This window comes from Moschus berezovskii, chromosome 8 (assembly GCF_049115385.1).
Source record: "Moschus berezovskii isolate FMDL1 chromosome 8, NW_MosBer_1.0, whole genome shotgun sequence".
NCBI classification, from domain to species: Eukaryota; Metazoa; Chordata; class Mammalia; order Artiodactyla; family Moschidae; genus Moschus; species Moschus berezovskii.
In genome coordinates, this window is record NC_142467.1 from 38037 (window position 1) to 58116 (window position 20080).

The 20080-nt window shown below is 40.1% G+C and overlaps 1 protein-coding gene across 2 annotated transcripts; it reads left to right on the forward strand.

Moving 5' to 3' along the window:
* The first annotated feature begins 13 nt into the window (after positions 1-13).
* Positions 14-20080, forward strand: STARD4 (StAR related lipid transfer domain containing 4). 2 transcript variants are annotated; one of them, XM_055430452.2, is made up of 7 exons: positions 14-137; positions 6001-6122; positions 9272-9385; positions 10290-10339; positions 13590-13716; positions 14526-14640; positions 15523-20080. In XM_055430452.2, the coding sequence occupies exons 3-7, from the start codon at positions 9281-9283 to the stop codon at positions 15750-15752; spliced, it is 627 nt and encodes a 208-aa protein (XP_055286427.1). In that variant the 5' UTR covers positions 14-137; positions 6001-6122; positions 9272-9280; the 3' UTR covers positions 15753-20080. The 2 variants fall into 2 exon arrangements, with proteins under 2 accessions (XP_055286427.1, XP_055286429.2); XM_055430454.2 differs by lacking the exon at positions 14-137 and adding an exon at positions 159-398.

Here is a 20080-nt window from a genome sequence, read left to right on the forward strand (position 1 = left end):
GCCTTCCAATAGGTGGCTGCCGGCCGCGCCGGGCGCCCATTGGCCGCGGGGGCTTCGGCGGGCGGGGCCGCAGGGAGCGGTGCGCGTCGGCCCGGGCGCTTGCTCGCCTCTTGGTTCTCCGAGCGCCCGGAGCGGCGGTGAGTGGCGGCGGCGGGGCGGGGCTGAGGGGCGGTGGGGCGTCCTCCCGGGGCTGCCCCGGCAGGGGCCTCGGGAAGGCGGGCTGCGTCCGGGGGGCCGCCCTGGAGGGACCGGGGTCTGCGCCCGCTCCGCCCCGGCAGGCACCTGGTGTGTTGGATGCGGGAGCGGCGGCCAGCGCCCCAGGGCCGGGGGAGGCCCTCTGAGGGCGCCCCTGCGGCGGACAGCGCCCCGCGCCCCCGGCGGTGCGCGGACGATGAAAGGTGAGCGCCTTCACGCCAGGCGTCGGCGGAGACACTAGGAGGCAGTGTTTTCCCAGTGCTCACTGTGTGCCAAATTCGGTACTAAAAATATTAATTTGGAGTTCCTCAATAAATTAATGGTGCTGCTGTCCCAAAATTGCAATTAGGAAAGGTTACCTGACATTTTTTAGGCTCAAGAGCAACATACAGCAAATTCAACCTGATGTCACATTTTTAATGTAGACACTCTTCCAGCTTGTGATCAGCTTCCAGTGTTTTACAAAATAGCCCTTTAATCTCTGAAGGCAGAGGTCGTGGGTTGGAATTCTGGCTCCATCACTTATTGGCTGTGTGATCTTGGACAGGAGACAATCTCCGTATTGATACTTTCACTTTCTGTAAAATAAAGATAACAGTAGTAAGTTTATTTATAAGAACTAAATGAAAGAATACAGTTTAAAGTGGCCAGAAAGATTGATCATGTAGTAAATGATCAATAAATGTTAGCCATTATTTTTTTTAAATGAAGGATTAGAGTATTAGGAGCTCGAATATTACTTGGACTCAAAGTTGTGACATTGTTAGAATTTAATATTAAGTTTTGTACAAGTCTAATTGGTGTTGTAAACTGTGTCCTAAAATAAGCCAAGTGAAAGTCGCTCAATCGTGTCCCCAACTCTTTGTGACTGCATGGACTATACAGTCCACGGAATTCTCCAGGGCAGAATACTGGAGTGAGAAGCCTTTCCCTTCTCCAGGGCATCTTCCCAACCTGGGATCAAACCAGGTCTCCTGCATTGCAGGCGGATTCTTTACCAGCTGAGCCACAAGGAAGGCACAAGAATACTGGAGTGGGAGGCTGTCCCTTCTCCAGTGCATCTTCCTGACTCAGGAATCAAACCCGGATTTCCTGCATTGCAGGTGGTTTCTTTACCAACTGAGCTATGAAAGTGAAAAGTGAAAGTTAAAGTCACTCAGTCACCTTCGACTGTTTGTGACCCCGTGGACTATATAGGCATGGAATTTTCTAGGCCAGAATACTGGAGTGGGTAGCCTTTCCTTTCTCCAGGGGATCTTCCCAACCCAGGGATGGAACCCAGGTCTCCTGCATTGCAGGTGGATTCTTTACCAGCTGAGCCACAAGGGAAGCCCCTAAAATAAGCTAAAGTGAACACTGAATCAGAGGTATATCCATCTCATTGCAGGAGGCTTCCTTCCCTGTTGCATTCTTGCTATAGCCAGTCTCAAAAATGAGAAACTGCTGTACTTGACTAATTGGGAAAGTTAAATTACTAATTCAGAATTGATCAGAAATTAAGCATATGCTGAAATTTTTATGTTAGGTAGAAAATATAATTTAATTTACAAGGCCTTGGTTTGTACAACTTGGGGAAAATCTATGGAATGTTAAATTTAAGCTGTTCACATAAATGAAACCCACATCAATCAGGTAATGGAAGGTAAAGCAATTCTGATATGAACTTCTTTAATAAGTGGATTCTGACTTAATCATACTGCATAAGTACAAACAGATTTTTATAGCATTCACTTTTTATTAAAGGTTAAAATGTTTATTATGTTCCATATATGACTTCCCTTGTAGCTCAGTCAGTAAAAAATCTGCCTGTGGTGCAGGAGACCCAGGTTCGATCCCTGGGTTGGGAATATCCCCTGGAGAAGAAATGGCAACCAACTCCAGTATCCTTGCTTGGAAAATCTCATGGACAGAGGAGCCTGGTGGGCTGCACTCCACGGGGTCTCAAAGAGTCGGGCACGATTGAGTGACTAACACTTATGTTCCTTATATAATTGAAACCTATGGCCATTTCACTGACGTTTGACACAAATTGAAATTGTATTGGTCAAAGACAATGATGCTGATAGATGGCCTCAAGAAAATGTTTAACTTGTGAAGGCTGCCCACTCTATGATGGGAGCCACTGTCTGCACTAGTGACAACTTTAAAAACATAAATATGGAAAATGTGAGCAAAAAGATAGTAAAGACTGACTACAGTGCGTGAGACCTGGGCTGGATCCCTGGGTCGGGAAGGTCCCCTGGAGGAGGAAATGGCAACTCACTCCAGTACTCTTGCCTGGAGAATCCCCTTGACAGAGGAGCCTGGCGGGCTATAGTCCATGGGGTCACAAGAGTCAGATATGACAGCAGTTAACAGAAGAAAAAAATATAGACAGACATTACTTAGCACTTGGCTCAAACTGAAACTCCAATACTTTGGCCACCTGATGTGAACTGACTCATTTAAAAAGACCCTGATGCTGGGAAAGATTAAAGACAGGAGAAGAAGGGGATGACAGAGGATGAGATGGTTGGATGGCATCACTGACTTGATGGACATGAGTTTGAGCAAGCTCCAGGAGTTGGTGATGGACAGGGAGGGCTGGTATGCTGCAGTCCATGGGGTTGCAAAGAGTCAGACATGACTGAGCCACTGAACTGAACTGGTTATAAAACTGTCAAGAGTATATAACCTTTTATATGGATCTGTTAGGTTCTGGTACAGTTGTGGTCCCTGTTCTCTCCGATGTATAACAGTTGGAGTTTTGAGAGTTTATTATAAGGTCAAGTAAGGTTAGTATGGTCATGTATGGTTGTGAGAGTTGGACTGTGAAGAAAGCTGATCGCCGAAGAATTGATGCTTTTGAACTGTGGTGCTGGAGAAGACTCTTTGAGAGTCCCTTGGACTGCAAGGAGATCCAACTAGTCCATTCTAAAGGAGATCAATCCTGGGTGTTCATTGGAAGGACTGATGCTAAAGCTGAAACGCCAATACTTTGGCCACCTCATGAGACGAGTTGACTCACTGGAAAAGACTCTGATGCTGGGAAGGATTGGGGGTGGGAGGAGAAGGGGATGACAGAGAATGAGATGGCTGGATGGCATCACCGACTTGATGGACATGAGTTTGAGTGAACTCCAGGAGTTGGTGATGGACAGGGAGGCCTGGTGTGCTGTGATTCGTGGGGTCGCAAAGAGTCGGACATGACTGAGCGACTGAACTGAAGGTTAGTAAGAGGGAATTCAGAATGGTATTCAAAACATTTCCTGACATTCTCCACAGGCAGAGATTAGAATAGGGCATATTGTGGGTTTTTTTTTTCAATTACTGTGAATGTCCTCTTATGTTTGGAAAGCCTCAAGAACTTGATAAGCCCAGTGTTGTTCCCCCACCCCCATCCCACCTTGGTCCACGAGAGATGCTCTGTATTGCCTGTCCACACACAGATGATCAGTTTAGAAAATAACTGTTACTCCCTTTTGGACTTAATCTTGAAGAAAACCCATGCAAGAGTTAACTGCCTGGTTAACTACTTCATGAGACTAGAAGAGAGATTTCCAAGTTTATACTTAAACTTTCTTTTCTTCCTTTTCTACCTCCTACTCTGTCACACCTAAAGAGGCCCATTAACAGGAGTTTCACATTGAGGGGGAGCTGATGTAGTCTTAAGGTGGTGTCCAGGAGAGAAGAGTAGAAATTAGACAGTGGGCTTGGAAATGGACCCATAAGCCACATTACGGAACGTGAACTTTATATTATCCAGTAGGAGTGAATGATAACTAACGTAACCACCTGAAAAATTCAGATTCTCATCTTTATAGGTAGTTTTTTATTGTTTACTTTTTGTGTGCTAGATTTGCATACATACAGTATGGTTTATGCTAACAGTAGCTTTCCACTTCACCTCTGATTTCTATCAAACAGTTTTTAAAATACTTTCATCTGACAGACACTGGAATCTGGTAGGCGACCCTTGCTTGGATTTAAAGAATATTGTTTAATCAGCATGATCCCAGTAATAGATAAGTTAAATTTCCTTTGTAAGTGCTCTCAAGAACTGGTGTGTGTTTGTAACATACACTTTAATAAGGTCATTGTACTGGCTGTCAAGTTGGCAGTCTCTTGAGTGGAAAGAGGATCTATTCCTGACTCACAGACTTTTTGAATGAGCTCATCCACTTTTAGTCTGTGGTTAGGATCTATAATTATTAAATATTTTGCACATTTTCATAGATCCTAAGTTTTATATTATTGAATTTTCTATATATACTTTTTCCATGTTTCTGAAGGGATGTGCTGTGCTTAGTCATTCAGTCGTGTCTAACTCTTTGAGACCCCATGGACTGTAGCCTGTCAGGCTCCTCTGCCCATGGGGCTTTGCCAGGCAAGAATACTGGAGTGGGTATGCCCTCCTCCAGAGGATCTTCCCAACCCAGGGATCGAACCCAGGTCTCCCACATTGCAGGCAGATTCTTTACCCACTGAGCCACCACGGAAGCCCTCGAAGGTATATGCCACCCCAGAATATGCTACTTCAGAAAAAAGGTTACTTTGAGCTGAAGGCAATTAAGTAGCAGCAAAAGCAGAAAGAACTATTTTTCTTTCCACTATCTGCCTAAAAGTAGGACATAAATTTCCGTTTGTGAAGGTCTGACTTCTCTTCTGTACTAGGAGAATAACTGCTGTCATTGGAGACAGAAATCTGGCACTCAGATGGTCTACACAGTCAAACTTTACTAAACTGGCCTTTATCTTTTATTATTCTTCCTCATATATCTATTTTGCCATAACTTACCACCCCTAGAAGCTCAAACCCCCTTTCCCTTGTCATGTCATTTTTCCACAGTTTATCACCCTTTTTTAAAATGGTGTATAAACTCCACATGTAATTGCTTCTCTTTGCACATAGAAATTAAATATTGACATCAAGTATATTTTGTGTTTTTTTCTGTTTATCTTTTGTCAGTTTAATTTGCAGAGCTCAAGATAGATCATCAGAGAATAGAGGAGAAGCTTTTTTTCTTTTCCTGAACTTCTGTATCATTTTCATGTTTTATCATGTTTAATGGCTTTTATACTCTGGTTTGTGCTGTTTAAATATTGCCTATAGCACTGACTTATTTTTGTCACTTTAGTTTTCAGATTAGTGGTTGTCACTCCTGACTGCATAACAGAATGATCAGTGAGGCTTTTTAAAGGACTTAGTTTTCTGTTCCAGAACAGACCCACTGAATCAGACTCTTTGGCTGTGGTCCATGAAATCTAATATCCAATATCAGTGTCACAGAAAACCAGAGGCGCAGACACATTAAAGTGGTAAAGGCAGATCTTATTCAGTGACTGTTGCAGTAGTGGAAAAGAAACCTTGGGATAGAACTAGGCTTCATTCTGAATACAGCAAGGGCAAATGGGGGTGGATAGCCAGGGAGCAAGGTGGGTGTCAGTGAATGAAAAATTATTAAGGGGTGTTGCCCTAAAGCAACTTTAAGAATCCTAAAGGATTCTTGCTAAAGGCAGACAGACTAGGGTGATAAGATTGAAGGTGGGATAAGGAAGTTCGAGGGTAGGGGATTTCATTAAACTGACTCGGCAGGACTCTTGCAGAAACTGGACCGTGGGGTCCAAGGACAAGCCCAGGAGCTGGCGTGTGTGCTGCCCAGTTGTGTCCGACTCTTTGCGAACCTGAGGACTGTCGTCCGCCAGGCTTCTCAGTCCATGGGATTCTCCAAGCAAGAAGACTGGAGGGGTTGCCATGCCCTCCTCCAAGGGAATCTTCCTGACCCAGGGACCAAACCCACACCTCTTACATCTCCTGCATTGCAGGTGGATTCTTTACCCCTGAGCCACCAGCTTTCCAAGCGAGGCCTCATCACGAAGAGGACCCAGAGGAGCCTGACCAAGGAGAGCCTCTGTCAACATCAACAACTACTGCAAATTATAGCAAGGTAATTCTGCTGTGTGCACCTGTGGTGAGAACTGCATCCTTATTCCCACAGGTGTGAGCCTTGATATTCCATTTAGATCTTTTTTAGATCTTTTCTTAATCTCCTCCTAACATTAAGTTCGTGATTTATAAATGGACAGCTTTCTCCAAAGCCTCTTCTTCCTTAACCTTTTACTGGAGAGTACCATAGCACCAAAAGGAGAGCAGTTAAGACCAAATAATTCATGTTCTGAAGCAAATACACTTCAATAAATATTTAGGGCCTGCTGTATTTCAGATAGTGTTCTAATTGGTGGGGATATAGTAGTTAAAGAGCAGATGTTGGACCACCCCTCTTATTAGTAAGGGAGATGGTAGTCAAAGAGTAGAGTATTGTGTGTGTGTATTTAGTCGTGTCTGATTCTTTGTGACCCCGTGGACTAAACTGCCAGGCTCCTCTGTCCATGGGATTTCCCAGGCAAGAATACTAGAGTGTGTTGCCCTTTTCTTCTCCAGGGGATCTTCTGATGCAGAGATTGAACTCAGGTCTCTTGTGTCTCCTGCATTGGCGGGTGGATTCTTTACCACTGAGCCACCTGGGAAACCCAGAATATAGTATATCAGTAAATAAACAAGTTAGTTTCACATAGTGATACACGATGCAGAAAATGAAAGAAGGGTATTATAGTGATTTGGGGAATGTTGTATTAAGGACAGGAGGTTTAAACTGAAATTGTTACTACAGGCTGTTACTAGTCACACTCAGATTTGGGAGAAATGGCAACCCACTCCAGTGTTCTTGCCTGGAGAATCCCAAGGACGAGGGAGCCTGGTGGGCTTCCGTCTATGGGGTCACACAGAGTCGGACACGACTGAAGTGACTTAGCAGCAGCAATCCAGGCAGGCTCCCAGGCAGGCTCCAAAATCACTGCAGATGCTGATTGCAGCCATGAAATTGAAGGATGCTTACTCCTTGGAAGGAAAGTTATGACCAACCTAGATAGTATATTAAAAAGCAGAGACATTACTTTGCCAACCAAGGTCCGTCTAGTCAAGGCTATGGTTTTTCCTGTGGTCATGTATGGATGTGAGAGTTGGACTGTGAAGAAAGCTGATCGCCGAAGAATTGATGCTTTTGAACTGTGGTGTTGGAGAAGACTCTTGAGAGTCCCTTGGACTGCAAGGAGATCCAACCAGTCCATTCTAAAGGAGATCAATCCTGGGTGTTCATTGGAAGGACTGATGCTGAAGCTGAAACTCCAATACTTTGGCCACCTCATGCGACGAGTTGACTCACTGGAAAAGACTCTGATGCTGGGAGGGATTGAGGGCAGGAGGAGAAGGGGACAACAGAGAATGAGATGGCTGGATGGCATCACCGACTCTGTGGACATGAGTTTGAGTGAACTCCGGGAGTTGGTGATGGACAGGGAGGCCTGGCGTGTTGTGATTCATGGGGTCGCAGAGAGTCAGACACGACTGAGCGACTGAACTGAACTGAATCCAGGCAGAGAAGTAATGGTGAGTACAAAGGCCCAGAGTCAGCGATGAGCTGGACTTACCTAAGGGACAGGAAGAAAACCAGTAGGAGAGGAGCATTGTAGGCATTGGCGTGTGATGAACCTCCTGATTGGAGAAGGAAATGGCAACCCACTCCAGTACTCTTGCCTGGAAAATCCCATGGGTAGAGGAGCCTTGTAGGCTGCAGTCCATGGGGTCGCGAAGAGTCAGGCATGACTGAGCGATCTATGAACGTGATTCTGAGGCTTTTAATCTTGAGCAGCTGGCTCAATTATCATTTTAATAGTAAAATTATTAAGACAAGTAAGACTGAGGCAAATTGAAGGAAGCCTGGAGAATCAAGAGATGCCCGTTAGGCATGAAGCTGTAAATAGGCTTTTGGAGCTGGGACTTTGGATCTGTGTTTGTGTGTGTGTCTGTTTTTCCCTTCGTGTGTGTGTGTGTGTCTGTTTTTTTCCCTCCCCTCCTCTCCTTGCCACTTGGGCCTTTCCACACAGCAGCCCCAGGGTAACCTCATTCCTCGTGTGCTTGCTTGTTGATCAGAGGCTCCGGGAGTGATCATTCTCAGAGACAGGCAGAGACTGCACGGACCTCTCTAACCATGACTTTGTAGCTGCGGAAGTCATGCCGTGTCACAGAGTCATCAGAGAATCTGCAGCAGTGTTCTAAAATGATTACATTATAGAATCCCTCATATTATTTTCTTTCAAGTTATCATTTCCCTTTCAAAGTATTGCTGAACGATAGCTTATCTTTGCGACTGTTAATCATAAAATACATTCCTCTTTATATAAATTATTGCCTTAAAACTATGAACCACTTATTCTGTGCTGGCAGCTCAAAGGTCTTCAGATCACCTCTTTTGTCACACAGGTACCTCACTGAATCGTGTGACACTTCATCCAATAAAATACTGAAGTCAGTAGAATTCTGGAGACTTTTGAAATTCTTTAGAGGTCTCTAGCCCTATCTCCTGGAGAAGGAAATGGCAACCCACTCCAGTGTTCTTGCCCGGAGAATCCCAGGGACGGGGGAGCCTGGTGGGCTTCCGTCTATGTGGTCGCACAGAGTCGGACATGACTGAAGCAACTTAGCAGCAGCAGCAGCAGCAGCCCTATCTCCGCCCCCCACCCCCCGCCCCAGCCCTATCTAAAGGATGTAAGAGGTTTCCAATTGTGGTTGTCATTTATTTGCTAGAATGAGTGCTATATCTGTTGGATGGTAAAATGAAAATTTTCAATTGCTAAAACGCTAAGGACTTTTAAGAGTTTATGCCTTGTATGTTATTTTTGTATTTTGGAAAGAGCAGTTTTGTTTTTGTTTTTAAAGTTACTTGAGTTTTTAAATTTATTCCTTTTGGTTCAGTTCTATTAGAAAGAGAAATAGGATTATATCTTCTTTTTTATTGAGGATTTTAATAACGCAAGATATGTGATTCTTATCCCTTTGTACTCCACATCCTGGAAGCTCTGAGGAAGGAGCCGTGCACGGGGATTCTGATTACTGACTTGGGGTGGGGTCCAGGTGTAGGTGTCTCTACAGCTCCCGGAGGATTTTTTTTTTTTATGATGTCAGATTTGAGACCTCCCCGCCTCGTCTGCTGGATCTAACTCTGGTATTTGCTGATGATAATCTTAGTCTCTCTAACAGGAAGAACAAATGGAAGCCCTGCCTGATGCAGCTGTTTTGGCGACTAGACTTAAAAACACTCTTATCCAGTACCACAGCCTTGAAGATGAAAAGTGGCGAGTTGCTAAGAAGACGGTAAATTAATTAAATTACTTGTGTTTGGGGTCTGTCTTCTAACGAGCTGGTGGATGACTTTCAAGATGGTGTGGAAAAATGTGGACCACGCTTTAGATGAATGTGCAGGATCGATGAATGTGTCAGTAAAGCTGGTGGTTTAATGGCTCACAGAGGAGGAACAGCAATCCCGCACTGCTGTCATTAGCTCTTCAGATAATGGACACAAGAATAGACTCATGGCAACAAGATTGTAAAGAGCAGGCTCTCAGGTCAATAAATAAAACATGTCATCATCAATTTAAGAAAGTATAGTAATTGATAGTTTGAAATCATTTCAGATATTTTAACAAGCCTTTCACTAGTATGACTTACCCAAACTGTCACACAGTTGAGTGATGACAGGGCCAACCCTAGAAACTAGGACTCTTCCAGTTAAGAGCTTTAGCTATTCTGATATTCAGAATTTCTTCAGAGATTATCTGGAAAAAAATGTCGGGACTGATTCAGGGTAGTACTGTCATTATAGATGTGAATTGCTTAATTTTTAAAACATATATGAGCAAATTCAGAATTAAATATTTAAGATTTCTATTATCTTAGACTAAATTCTTCAGTAATGGTAAATAGATGAGATTGTAATTATGCAAATAATGAACAATGAGAGTGCCATCACTGGATCTTAGCGTTTGGGTGTCTTTTTCTAGGGGTCTGTAATTTAAGCAAGATGTGTAGTACTTTAGGATACAGAAAAAATTCAGATATGGATTATTTGATGGTATGAGTGACTTGTATGTATTTCTCTGAATCTTTCCTTATGTTTTATTTTCTTGCAAAGCTAATGCTGTAGACTTTATGAAATTGTCAGTTTTGTATCCAGGTTGCCACCTATGTAATTATCACTGTGCACTTTTTATTTTTATAGAAAGATGTAATAATTTGGAGGAAACCGTCAGAAGAATTTAATGGATATCTGTAAGTAATTCTTATAGCTTTAGATAGCTCTTAAGATCGGAGAAGGCAATGGCAAGCCACTCCAGTACTCTTGCCTAGAAAATCCCATGGATGGAGGAGCCTGGTAGGCTGCAGTCCGTGGGGTCGCTAAGGGTCGGACACGACTGAGCGACTTCACTTTCACTTTTCACTTTCACACATTGGAGAAGGAAATGGCAACCCACTCCAGTGTTCTTGCCTGGAGAATCCCAGGGACGGGGGAGCCTGGTGGGCTTCCGTCTATGGGGTCTCACAGAGTCGGACACGGCTGCAGTGACTTAGCAGCAGCAGCAGCAGCAGCTCTTAAGATACTGCTAAACTTCAAATGTATGTACACATACACTCATGATCACTAAATGATCATTGCCAGTAAAGTTTGGCTTTTGCTTTTAAGATTTTAAACTTTCTGAGAAGAAAACCATGTTATGCATTAAAACTTTCAAAATGTCTGTGTCCCTGGTGAATAGAGCTGGTGGTTTTGGGAATCCTAAATGATGGCATAGCTGATAAAATCTTAATTTCTCACCGTGGTATATAAGGTACTTCCAATATTCCTTCTACATTTATTCAGCACTGGAGCATATTTTGCTGTAAGAATTTGTCTTGAAGAAATCATTGGAAATTAATAATTATTTAAGTACTTGTCTCTTGTCACATTACTTAAAACATTAAGATTTAGGACAGAGGATAATATAAGCTTGAGATATTTGCAAACTGATAAAAAGCTTCAAATGCTTAAAAGAGAAAAAAGACCATCAAAACAATGATAGTTGGTGCCAATCTGTCTCTCTTTGCTTTCTTTCTCACGAGTAACTGCTGTCTTGAAGTAGCAGGACTCATGTTTCATACTTTGACAATATGTGTGTGTGTTGCTTCTAGTTGTTTTAATTTTTTCTGTTCAGTGTTATGTTTCAGTTTACCCATGTTGTCACGTGTTGATCTGCACTTTCAGTTCTGTATTCATGTACCACAGTGTGTTTTTCTATGTTTGCAAACTTGCCTTCTGATAAATTTTTAGGTTGTTGTCAATTATTTTCTATAGTATGCTTCTTGGTACATATCTCCTTCTACATCTCTTCCTGTATCCTGAGGTTACAATAATAGTAACTTACATAATTTTCTCAAAGTTTAAAATTTTTACCTTTTATATAGTGGTATTTAGTCTATCTGGAATTGTCATGACTGATGTGAAGCAAGAATTCAGATTTATTTTCTCTGTTAGGATCCATACACCATTTATGAAATAGTACATCTTTTTCCTTCTGCACATGTGTATCATTTTCTTGGGTATGTACCTGTTGTCAAACTGTTCTGTAAAGTGGTGATAGCACTTTGAGAGATGTCATTTTCTTCCATTCAACACTTGCTATTAATTTCTTAATCTCTGGCAGGATGGTATCTTGCTAGTAATTATTTGACTATGAGTGATATTGAACATCTTTTCTAGGTTTATTGGTCTTTCAGGTCAGTCTAGTCCTTTGTCCATATTTTCTTTGGATTGTCTTTATCTCATTGTTTCAACAATGGTTCCAACAAAGCTCGTCTAGTCAAGGCTATGGTTTTTCCAGTAGTCATGTATAGATGTGAGAGTTGAACTATAAAGAAAGCTGAGCGCCAAAGAATTGATGCTTTTGAACTATGGTTTTGGAGAAGACCCTTGAGAGTCCCTTGCACTGCAAAGAGGTTCAACCAGTCCCTCCTAAAGGAGATCAATCCTGAATATTCATTGGAAGGACTGATGCTGAAGCTGAAACTCCAATACTTTGGCCATCTGATGCGAAGAACTGACTCATTGGAAAAGACCCTGATTCCGGGAAAAGATTGAAGGCGGGAGGAGAAGGGGATGACAGAGGATGAGATGGTTGGATGGCATCACTGACTCAATGGACATGAGTTTGAGTAAACTCTGGGAGTTGGTGATGGACAGGGAGGCCTGGTGTGCTGCAGTCCATGGGGTCGCAAAGAGTCGGACATGACCGAGCGTCTGAGCTGAACTGAATCATATATCTTCTATAGTAAGTATGTGCTGTGCTGTGCTAAGTCACTTCAGGCATGTCCAACTCTTTGCAACCTTGTGGACTGTAGCCCATCAGTCTCCTCAGTCCGTGGGGTTCTCCTGGCAAGAATACTGGAATGGGTTGCTATGCTCTGCTCTAGGGGATCTTCCCAACCCACTGATCAAACCTTCATCTCTAAAGTCTCCTGTTGGGTGGCAGGCTCTTTACCACTAGCACCACCTGTTATGGGCTTCCCTGGTGGTTCAGACGGTAAAGAATCTGTCTGCAATGCAGGAGACCCGGGTTCGATTCCTGGTTCAGGAAGATCCCCTGTAGAAGGAAATGGAAATTCACTCCAGTATTCTTGCCTGGATAATCCCAGGGACAGAGGAGCCTGGCAGGCTACAGTCCGTCGGGTCACAAAGAGTCGGACATAAATATATTTGTGTTACACTTATATTCTTCCAGTCTGGGACTAGTTTTTAAAGAAATTACTTATTTTGTCATTTGTGGTATGCAAGTTTTTAATTTTAATCATCTTGTGTTATTTGTTTTATGTATTCAAATAATCTTCCTGTATCCTGAGGTTACAAAGATAGTAACTTACATAATTTTCTCCAAGTTTAAAAATTTTACCTTTTATATAGTGGCATTTAGTCTGTCTGGAATTGTCTTGACTGATATGAATCAAGAATTCAGATTTCTCTGTTAGGATAACTGTTGAATCCATACACCATTTATGAAATAGTACATCTTTTTCCTACTGATATGGAATGCCACCTTTGAAATATGTTAAGTTCTGCTATTATTCATGAGTCAATCCTGGGTGTTCTATTCCTGCGTGACCTATTTTTCCATTCCTAATAAAACGTTTTTGAAAGTCAGGCTGAAACAGGCATATCCTAATACCATGTTAGAGCGTATCTGAGAAAAGAACAGCATAGAAAGTAAAGGAGCATCAGTGTTCTGCAGACTGTTCTTGGCTACACCATAACATGAAGGTACTTACTATGTTCATAATAATGCAGAAGATAGCCTTCAGATCTCCTATTAGATCTTTAGAGTGGATTCTGATGAAATAATTGATAGAACCTAATTTATCTGACAAGTTGTAAGGATTTATTCTTTTAAAAAAATCTTCACGAAATTTTACTTTTTTTGAAGTGAACTCTGAACTGTGAGAGCATACTGGAATTTTTCATTCCAATAGCATTTGACTTTAATATCTTCTCCAGCTTCAAAGCCCAAGGTGTGATAGACGATGTTGTCAATAGTGTAATAGACCACATACGCCCAGGTCCCTGTCGCTTGGATTGGGACAGCTTAATGACCTCTTTGGATATTCTGGAGCACTTTGAAGAGGTATTTGTTTTGAAACGCTACTTCGGATTGTGTGTGTGTGTGTGTGTGTGTGTGTGTGTGTGTGTGTGTGTGTGTGTGTGTGTGTGTGTGTGTGTGTGTGTGTGTGTGTGTGAGAGACTGCGTGCACGCGAGTGCTCAAGTGCACGTGAACATGTATACATGCTTGCATTCACTATTATATTCATTGCTTTGAGACTAAGTTGTCATGGCAGAAATCTCTAACGAGTGTTAGTCAGAACTGAGTTTGTTTTCTGCAATAGCTATATCCTTTCTGCTTAAGAAAATTATGTCTTTAATTGTAAAACTTTGAGGTTCTGAAATCTAAAATTCTGAAAATACCACCATCATATTCAGTTTTCTAGGTAATAGTATGTAGGTTTTCCATTAATATTAAGCCAAATCAAACATAAAAATGCCACCTTTGGTATTAAAGAATTATGTAACCAAAGTGGCTTTTTCTGTTTTATTAATTAATTTCTTGCCATGTTTGTTTTAATCAAAGTACTTGTGGATTTTATTTTACACATCTGCAGTCTACACTGCCTGCTTCCACTTATCGTATACGATACTGTTTTAAAAGAGAGATTTGGATTCTGGGTAACTTACCTCTGTCCTTTGATTGTATATCCTGCTCATGTCCATATAGAACAGTGAGCTATATAGCTTTCTAAATCTGTCAGAATCACTAAGAAATGTTGTTCGTAATCATTATAACACATTTTAAGTGAGTGTTAATGTTTCACTACAGGTTAACTTGTGTGAGTCTGTGTTTCCTGGAGTACTAACAGCTGTTTGCTGCTCTCTTTCAGAATTGCTGTGTGATGCGTTATACAACCGCGGGTCAGCTGTGGAATATAATCTCCCCAAGAGAGTTTGTTGACTTCTCCTATACTGTGGGCTACAAAGAAGGGCTTTTATCCTGTGGTAAATGCCTCAAAACCTCTTACTTTCTCTCAGTTTGTTTTAAATTTTGAGTTTTCTAGGCTGGATATTTCTTTCTACACAAGATATATTTTCAACCTTCATGGTTGTTTTCTAGTCAATAAGCTTGGTTTGCAAATGCTAACCCTTAGGGATGAAAGTAACAATATCAGGAAGGGTTTTGCAGTCTTTCTGATGAGTTTTTGTTCCCCATTACGTAGTACCCTTCATGTCACAGCTAACAAATATGGGTCACATGACTGCCTCCAAGAAAGGGGTCTCGTCAGTGGGTTTCCTTCTAAGTCACTCTCAAGAAATAGCTTCTTGGTCATATACTCTAAAAAAATATGCTCAGCATGTGCTGGAATAGTTTTCCTTCCTCGATTGTGTAGTATTTTTCTTTTCAAAATTAAAAACACTATTAGAAGGCCCATGCTTTTGAAACTATACCTGTAGGTAAATTAATGTTTTTATGTGTACAGTGTATATTTGAGTTGGCAGTTTTAGGTACTCATCTACCTCTTTGGTCATCAGAGCCAGGTTGGATACGGCGGTGCCTGTGGGAGCAAGGGTGGCACCACAGGTTTGATTCTGATACCTGGGGTCCGCTGCGACAGGAAGGTTCATGGTTTCCAGGGAGTTACCAAGATGACATGCCGTTTATTCTGAAGGGATTAGAACTTTCCCTATTACACATCTACCAGGCTCTGTCAGAATTCCACTTGGTAATTATCGTTTTCATTCTTCCATGGTCACTCTTAGGGCTTAATTTTCATCTCCATGGATAAGAATGTTTAAATAAGCAATCTGATAATACTTTTAATGAGAGTTTTAGATTAATGTCAGTCATTGCTATTAATAATGTTATTTTAAATTGCCTTTTAGGGATAAGTCTTGACTGGAGTGAAAAGAGATCAGAATTTGTTCGTGGATATAACCATCCCTGTGGTTGGTTTTGTGTTCCTCTTAAAGAGAGTCCAAGCCAGAGTCTTCTGACAGGCTATATTCAGACAGATCTGCGTGGAGTGATTCCCCAGTCTGCAGTAGATACAGCTATGGCACGCACTTTAATCAGCTTCTATGGTGATTTACAGAGAGCCTTACAAAAGGCATAATATGCTTAAACTTACGGCAGTAGTATATTCCCCGAATCAACTCCATCTCTTAGCTGCATGGCTCATAAAAAATCCTTCCCTCTCTTCTGCATAACCTGTAAAAATTTTGAGATGTTTTTGGTTTATTTTATTTAGAAAGTAAATAGCTAGCTAGAGTGAGCATCTCAGTTTTCCTAAACAGTTATTTGCACGTTGTTTGGAATGGTAGTGTGTCTGGGAATGGAGAGGATGACAGAAATTCACCAAGAAGTAGATATAGGTCTTTGACATAAACTCTCAACAAATTTAATAGTGCCTCAGTAGGAATATTTTGGCTGCTGAGAAATTAGAGAAAGCCAGGTTTCTTGCTGGTAGGTTAAAATCACATGTTTTAGAGCTTTAGAAACATTCTATAAATGTTTAAACTTTCAAGGAAGTTATATATTAATGTTTTACTCTATGTATGCTCTATGAGTTGAACAATATCTTGGACTAAAGAAAAACTGCTTTTCTCTATACTTCCTAAAGATGAACTTCACTATTGAGTTGAACTACTTTAAATATTGAAAATATCAGAAATAAGTATCCTAATACAATGCAATTCAGTTTTGATACCTAGATAACTATTTTGTAGATATCTTTAAAAATATATTTGTATCTTTATGTGCTTTTATTTTGGGAGTCTTAAAAGCCTTTATGCATGAATAAGACAGTGCAAAAAACTGCCAGATATGTGCTGGGATACCACATTCATTGAGCAATATTCTGGGTTGTGTGAAATGGGTGGTATCTAGTACTAGCCAATAGAGAATCATCTTTTTAGAAAACTAGATTCGATGAATGTTTTGTACCTGTTTTGAGTTTTAAATGTGTCACTCAACTCTTAAGGTACTCACTGTGTCATACACGTTCACAATTGTGATGTAATTTCAGTCTGGAACTATAACAAATGCATTCACAGATTTATACAAATGCCTGGATGAGTCATTTATAGCTAGAATGGACTGTAATATGTCCCTTGATTCTGTGACTACATTAAATGAACATTCCTGAATGATTTTACTATTCCACTTGCTCTTTGGCATTTGCACGGTCTACCTGGTTTACATATAAGTTGAGAACTTGAGGGAACTAAGTGTGTGCAAATTTTTATATTTGTGTGTACACACACATCTTAAAATCCATTTCAATATTCAGTGTGAGTTATTTATGTGTTATTATTACTGTTCCCACTGTTTCATTTTCTGTTCTTTCTTTCTGGGTTAATGTGGGATAAAGTGACCTCTGGAAATAATATTCATATTTACTAGATAGACCTCAAAGTGGGCTTCCCTGATGGCTCAGACAGTCAAGAATCTGCTTCAAATGCAGGAGACCTGGGTTCAATCCCTGGGTCAAGAAGATCCCCTGGAGAAGGGAATGGCAACCCACTCCAGTACTTTTGCCTGGAGAATCCCATGGACAAAGGAGTCTGGTGGGCTACAGTCCATGGGGTCGCAAAGAGTTGGATATGACTGAACAACACTTTCATTTTAGACCACGAAAAGCACAAAAACATTATGGTTCTGAAGGTGTGATCTGTATTTAACTTTCCTGTGTTTTCCTGAGTTAAATAAAGCATAACGCATAGTTCTTCAGACCCATTTGAAAATAGAAAAAGTAGAGCTGATTTATTTTTATTTCTTTGCTATTGGAGAGAATGTTCAAAGCAAAAGGTGGCAGTACTATTATATCCATAGTGAATAATCTCACAAATTTTAGATTAAAAATAATTTGTTTCAAGGTCTGCTAGAAGCAATGCAAAAAATGATCTTATATTCTTAACTTGAAATTTATTAATCACCAATGATTTTCCAGATTGACTACCCAAATTTTTGAGTTGTTGAATTCGCCTCCTACTTCTTTTTCTTGCAATAAGGAAAGAGAACTGAGCAGTTTAACTTTCAGCTTCCCTTAGAAACTGTCAAATGTTAATTTTGACTTAATCTATTGTGTTTTATTTGGTTTTAATAGTGTGGAGTAGGAGGTTCCTTATACTCCAGTGTTCTGTCTAGCATGGCAAAATACCAGCAGGTGTCCAATTATAGGGTACCCAGATTGGGTAAGGTTGCCACAAGATGTATATTACTATAAGGGCTATTATTGCCTAAGCTGGGTACTGCTAAAGGCAAATAAACTGTCCACTCTTGGCTACTCTGTGTTCTCTTGGTTTTTATAACTTACACCTCCAACTAGTGATTCCATAATCCACTCTTGAATGAGGATCCTTGCAGGTAACAGAACCCTCATGGAAAAATTTATTCGCAGTGTTGAGCCATCTGATGGATTGAAGGATCATATTTGAATTACCTGCAATTTACATACAGCTTCTGGGTGGCACTTCTAGATGTGTGGCTATTACCACAGTCCAGTTTTAGAACATTTCTATCATTCAAAAGATTTCTTTTACCTGTTTGTTGAATCATATATAAACAAAGTTTAGCACAGTTGTTAGTATACAGAAGATGATGAAAAAGAGCAGGTTTTGTTTGTTCGTGTACTCAAGAGTAGAGGTGTATTTGATTCTAAGCTCAAGAGCCTTGTGATAATAGGTTATATATGCTATGTCAAAAACCATAATGATATGAAATTTAACAGTGTGGGTTGGAATTAACATGTGTAATGCAATCTGCTGTTTCTGTAGCAGTGCCGTAGAATAGAAAAATAATGTGAGCCATAATTGTAGATGTCATTTAAATTTTTCTAGCTGCCACATTAAAAAAATTAAAAGAATCAGTGGAAGTTAATTTTAATAGTATAGTTCATTTTACTCAGCATCTCCGAAATATTATCATTTCAACATGTAATCATTATAAAAATCTTATAAGATAGCTTACATTCTTTTGTACTAATTTTTTGATTTCTGGTGTATATTTTACTAATTTCGGCTAGCCACATTTCAAGTTAATTTTAATAACTTAATAATACACAGTTCTGTATTAATCTACATATTAGTTTGTCTTTCTGTGAGATGTAGTAGAGAATTTCCTAGAATCACTCTCAAGTACAAAATCTTTCCTGGTCTCTGAAGCCTTCAGTGCTTGCTTTTAGTGTGCACTGAGAAGTGTGAACTTAACATTAGAAATAAATCAGTTAGAAATAAATATCAATTGTCAATAAAATAAAAATGGTAGCCCAAAATATTTCCCTTTAAAGGTAATGAACTTTTCATAGGACTGTTGATGAAATGAAAGAATATAATCTGCCTTGTAGTAATGTGGATGATTATTTTCTCTAGCTGTAGCTAGTTTGTATTAGAAACACGTGTATGTAGGAGATATTTGGCATAGTACTGTTTTCAGTACATAACTATTTTTTTTAAGAAGTTAGTTTCATATAAGAAGATAATTTATCATAAGTGATACTTTTGCATGAAATGTTAATTTGTATTGTTAATCCTTGATTAATCCTTGAAGTTTAACAGAATACGTAGCAATAATAATTATGAGAATTTAGTGTTCTTCAGTTATATGTAATATAAACTGCTAGCTGTTAAAGACAGATTTTTCATGTTAAAATTCTCTTCATTTTGTTGTTCACTGAGGTTGGATGTATTGAAACTGTAGATTTCTATATGTAAAAATATCTCCCAATAAAAAAATGCCTTTCTTTTCTCTCCTTTCTTTTTCCTTCCTAACTGAAGGACATTTTATCAACACTCAGGTTGAATTAAATTAACATCTCAAGCTAAAAACTCTGTAATTGAGGTTGCCTCTGAAGAGGGAAACATTGCACAATCCAAACTCCTAATGTCTGTTGAGCTTTTACGTATGAGTAATTCTTTGATGTAGATAAAAGCTCTACCTGTTCACTTTTAAGAACACACTAGCATCATTTGAATCAGTTGTTAAAATCCAGTTTCTTTTAATTAAGTGGATACTGTAGATATCACAACCCTATGCATAAATTAACAGAACCCAGGGAAGCTAGACTTGACCTAGACCCTGTGTTATATAATTACTTGTCCAGTCTGTCTCCCATACCTTTCTTCTTCAACTTTCAGAAGGAGGCGATGGTAGGATCTGAGCTTAGAAGAAAGATTAATCCCAGAGCACAGGAAATTGAAATAATATATTGTTTTGTTGTTTCCAAAGATTTTACATGTATGGTTAAATAGAAATTCATTCCTTGGAATTCAATAAAAGCTGTATACCATATATAGATTTTATTTTTAAGAAGTTTGTATTTTTTTTATGAGCCAATATGTAAAACTGGAACCTTTGTTAAACTAATAAGAGCATGTATTAATATAATAAAATATAATTTATTAAATTTCTATGAAATATATCAATAAAATTTCTACACACTCA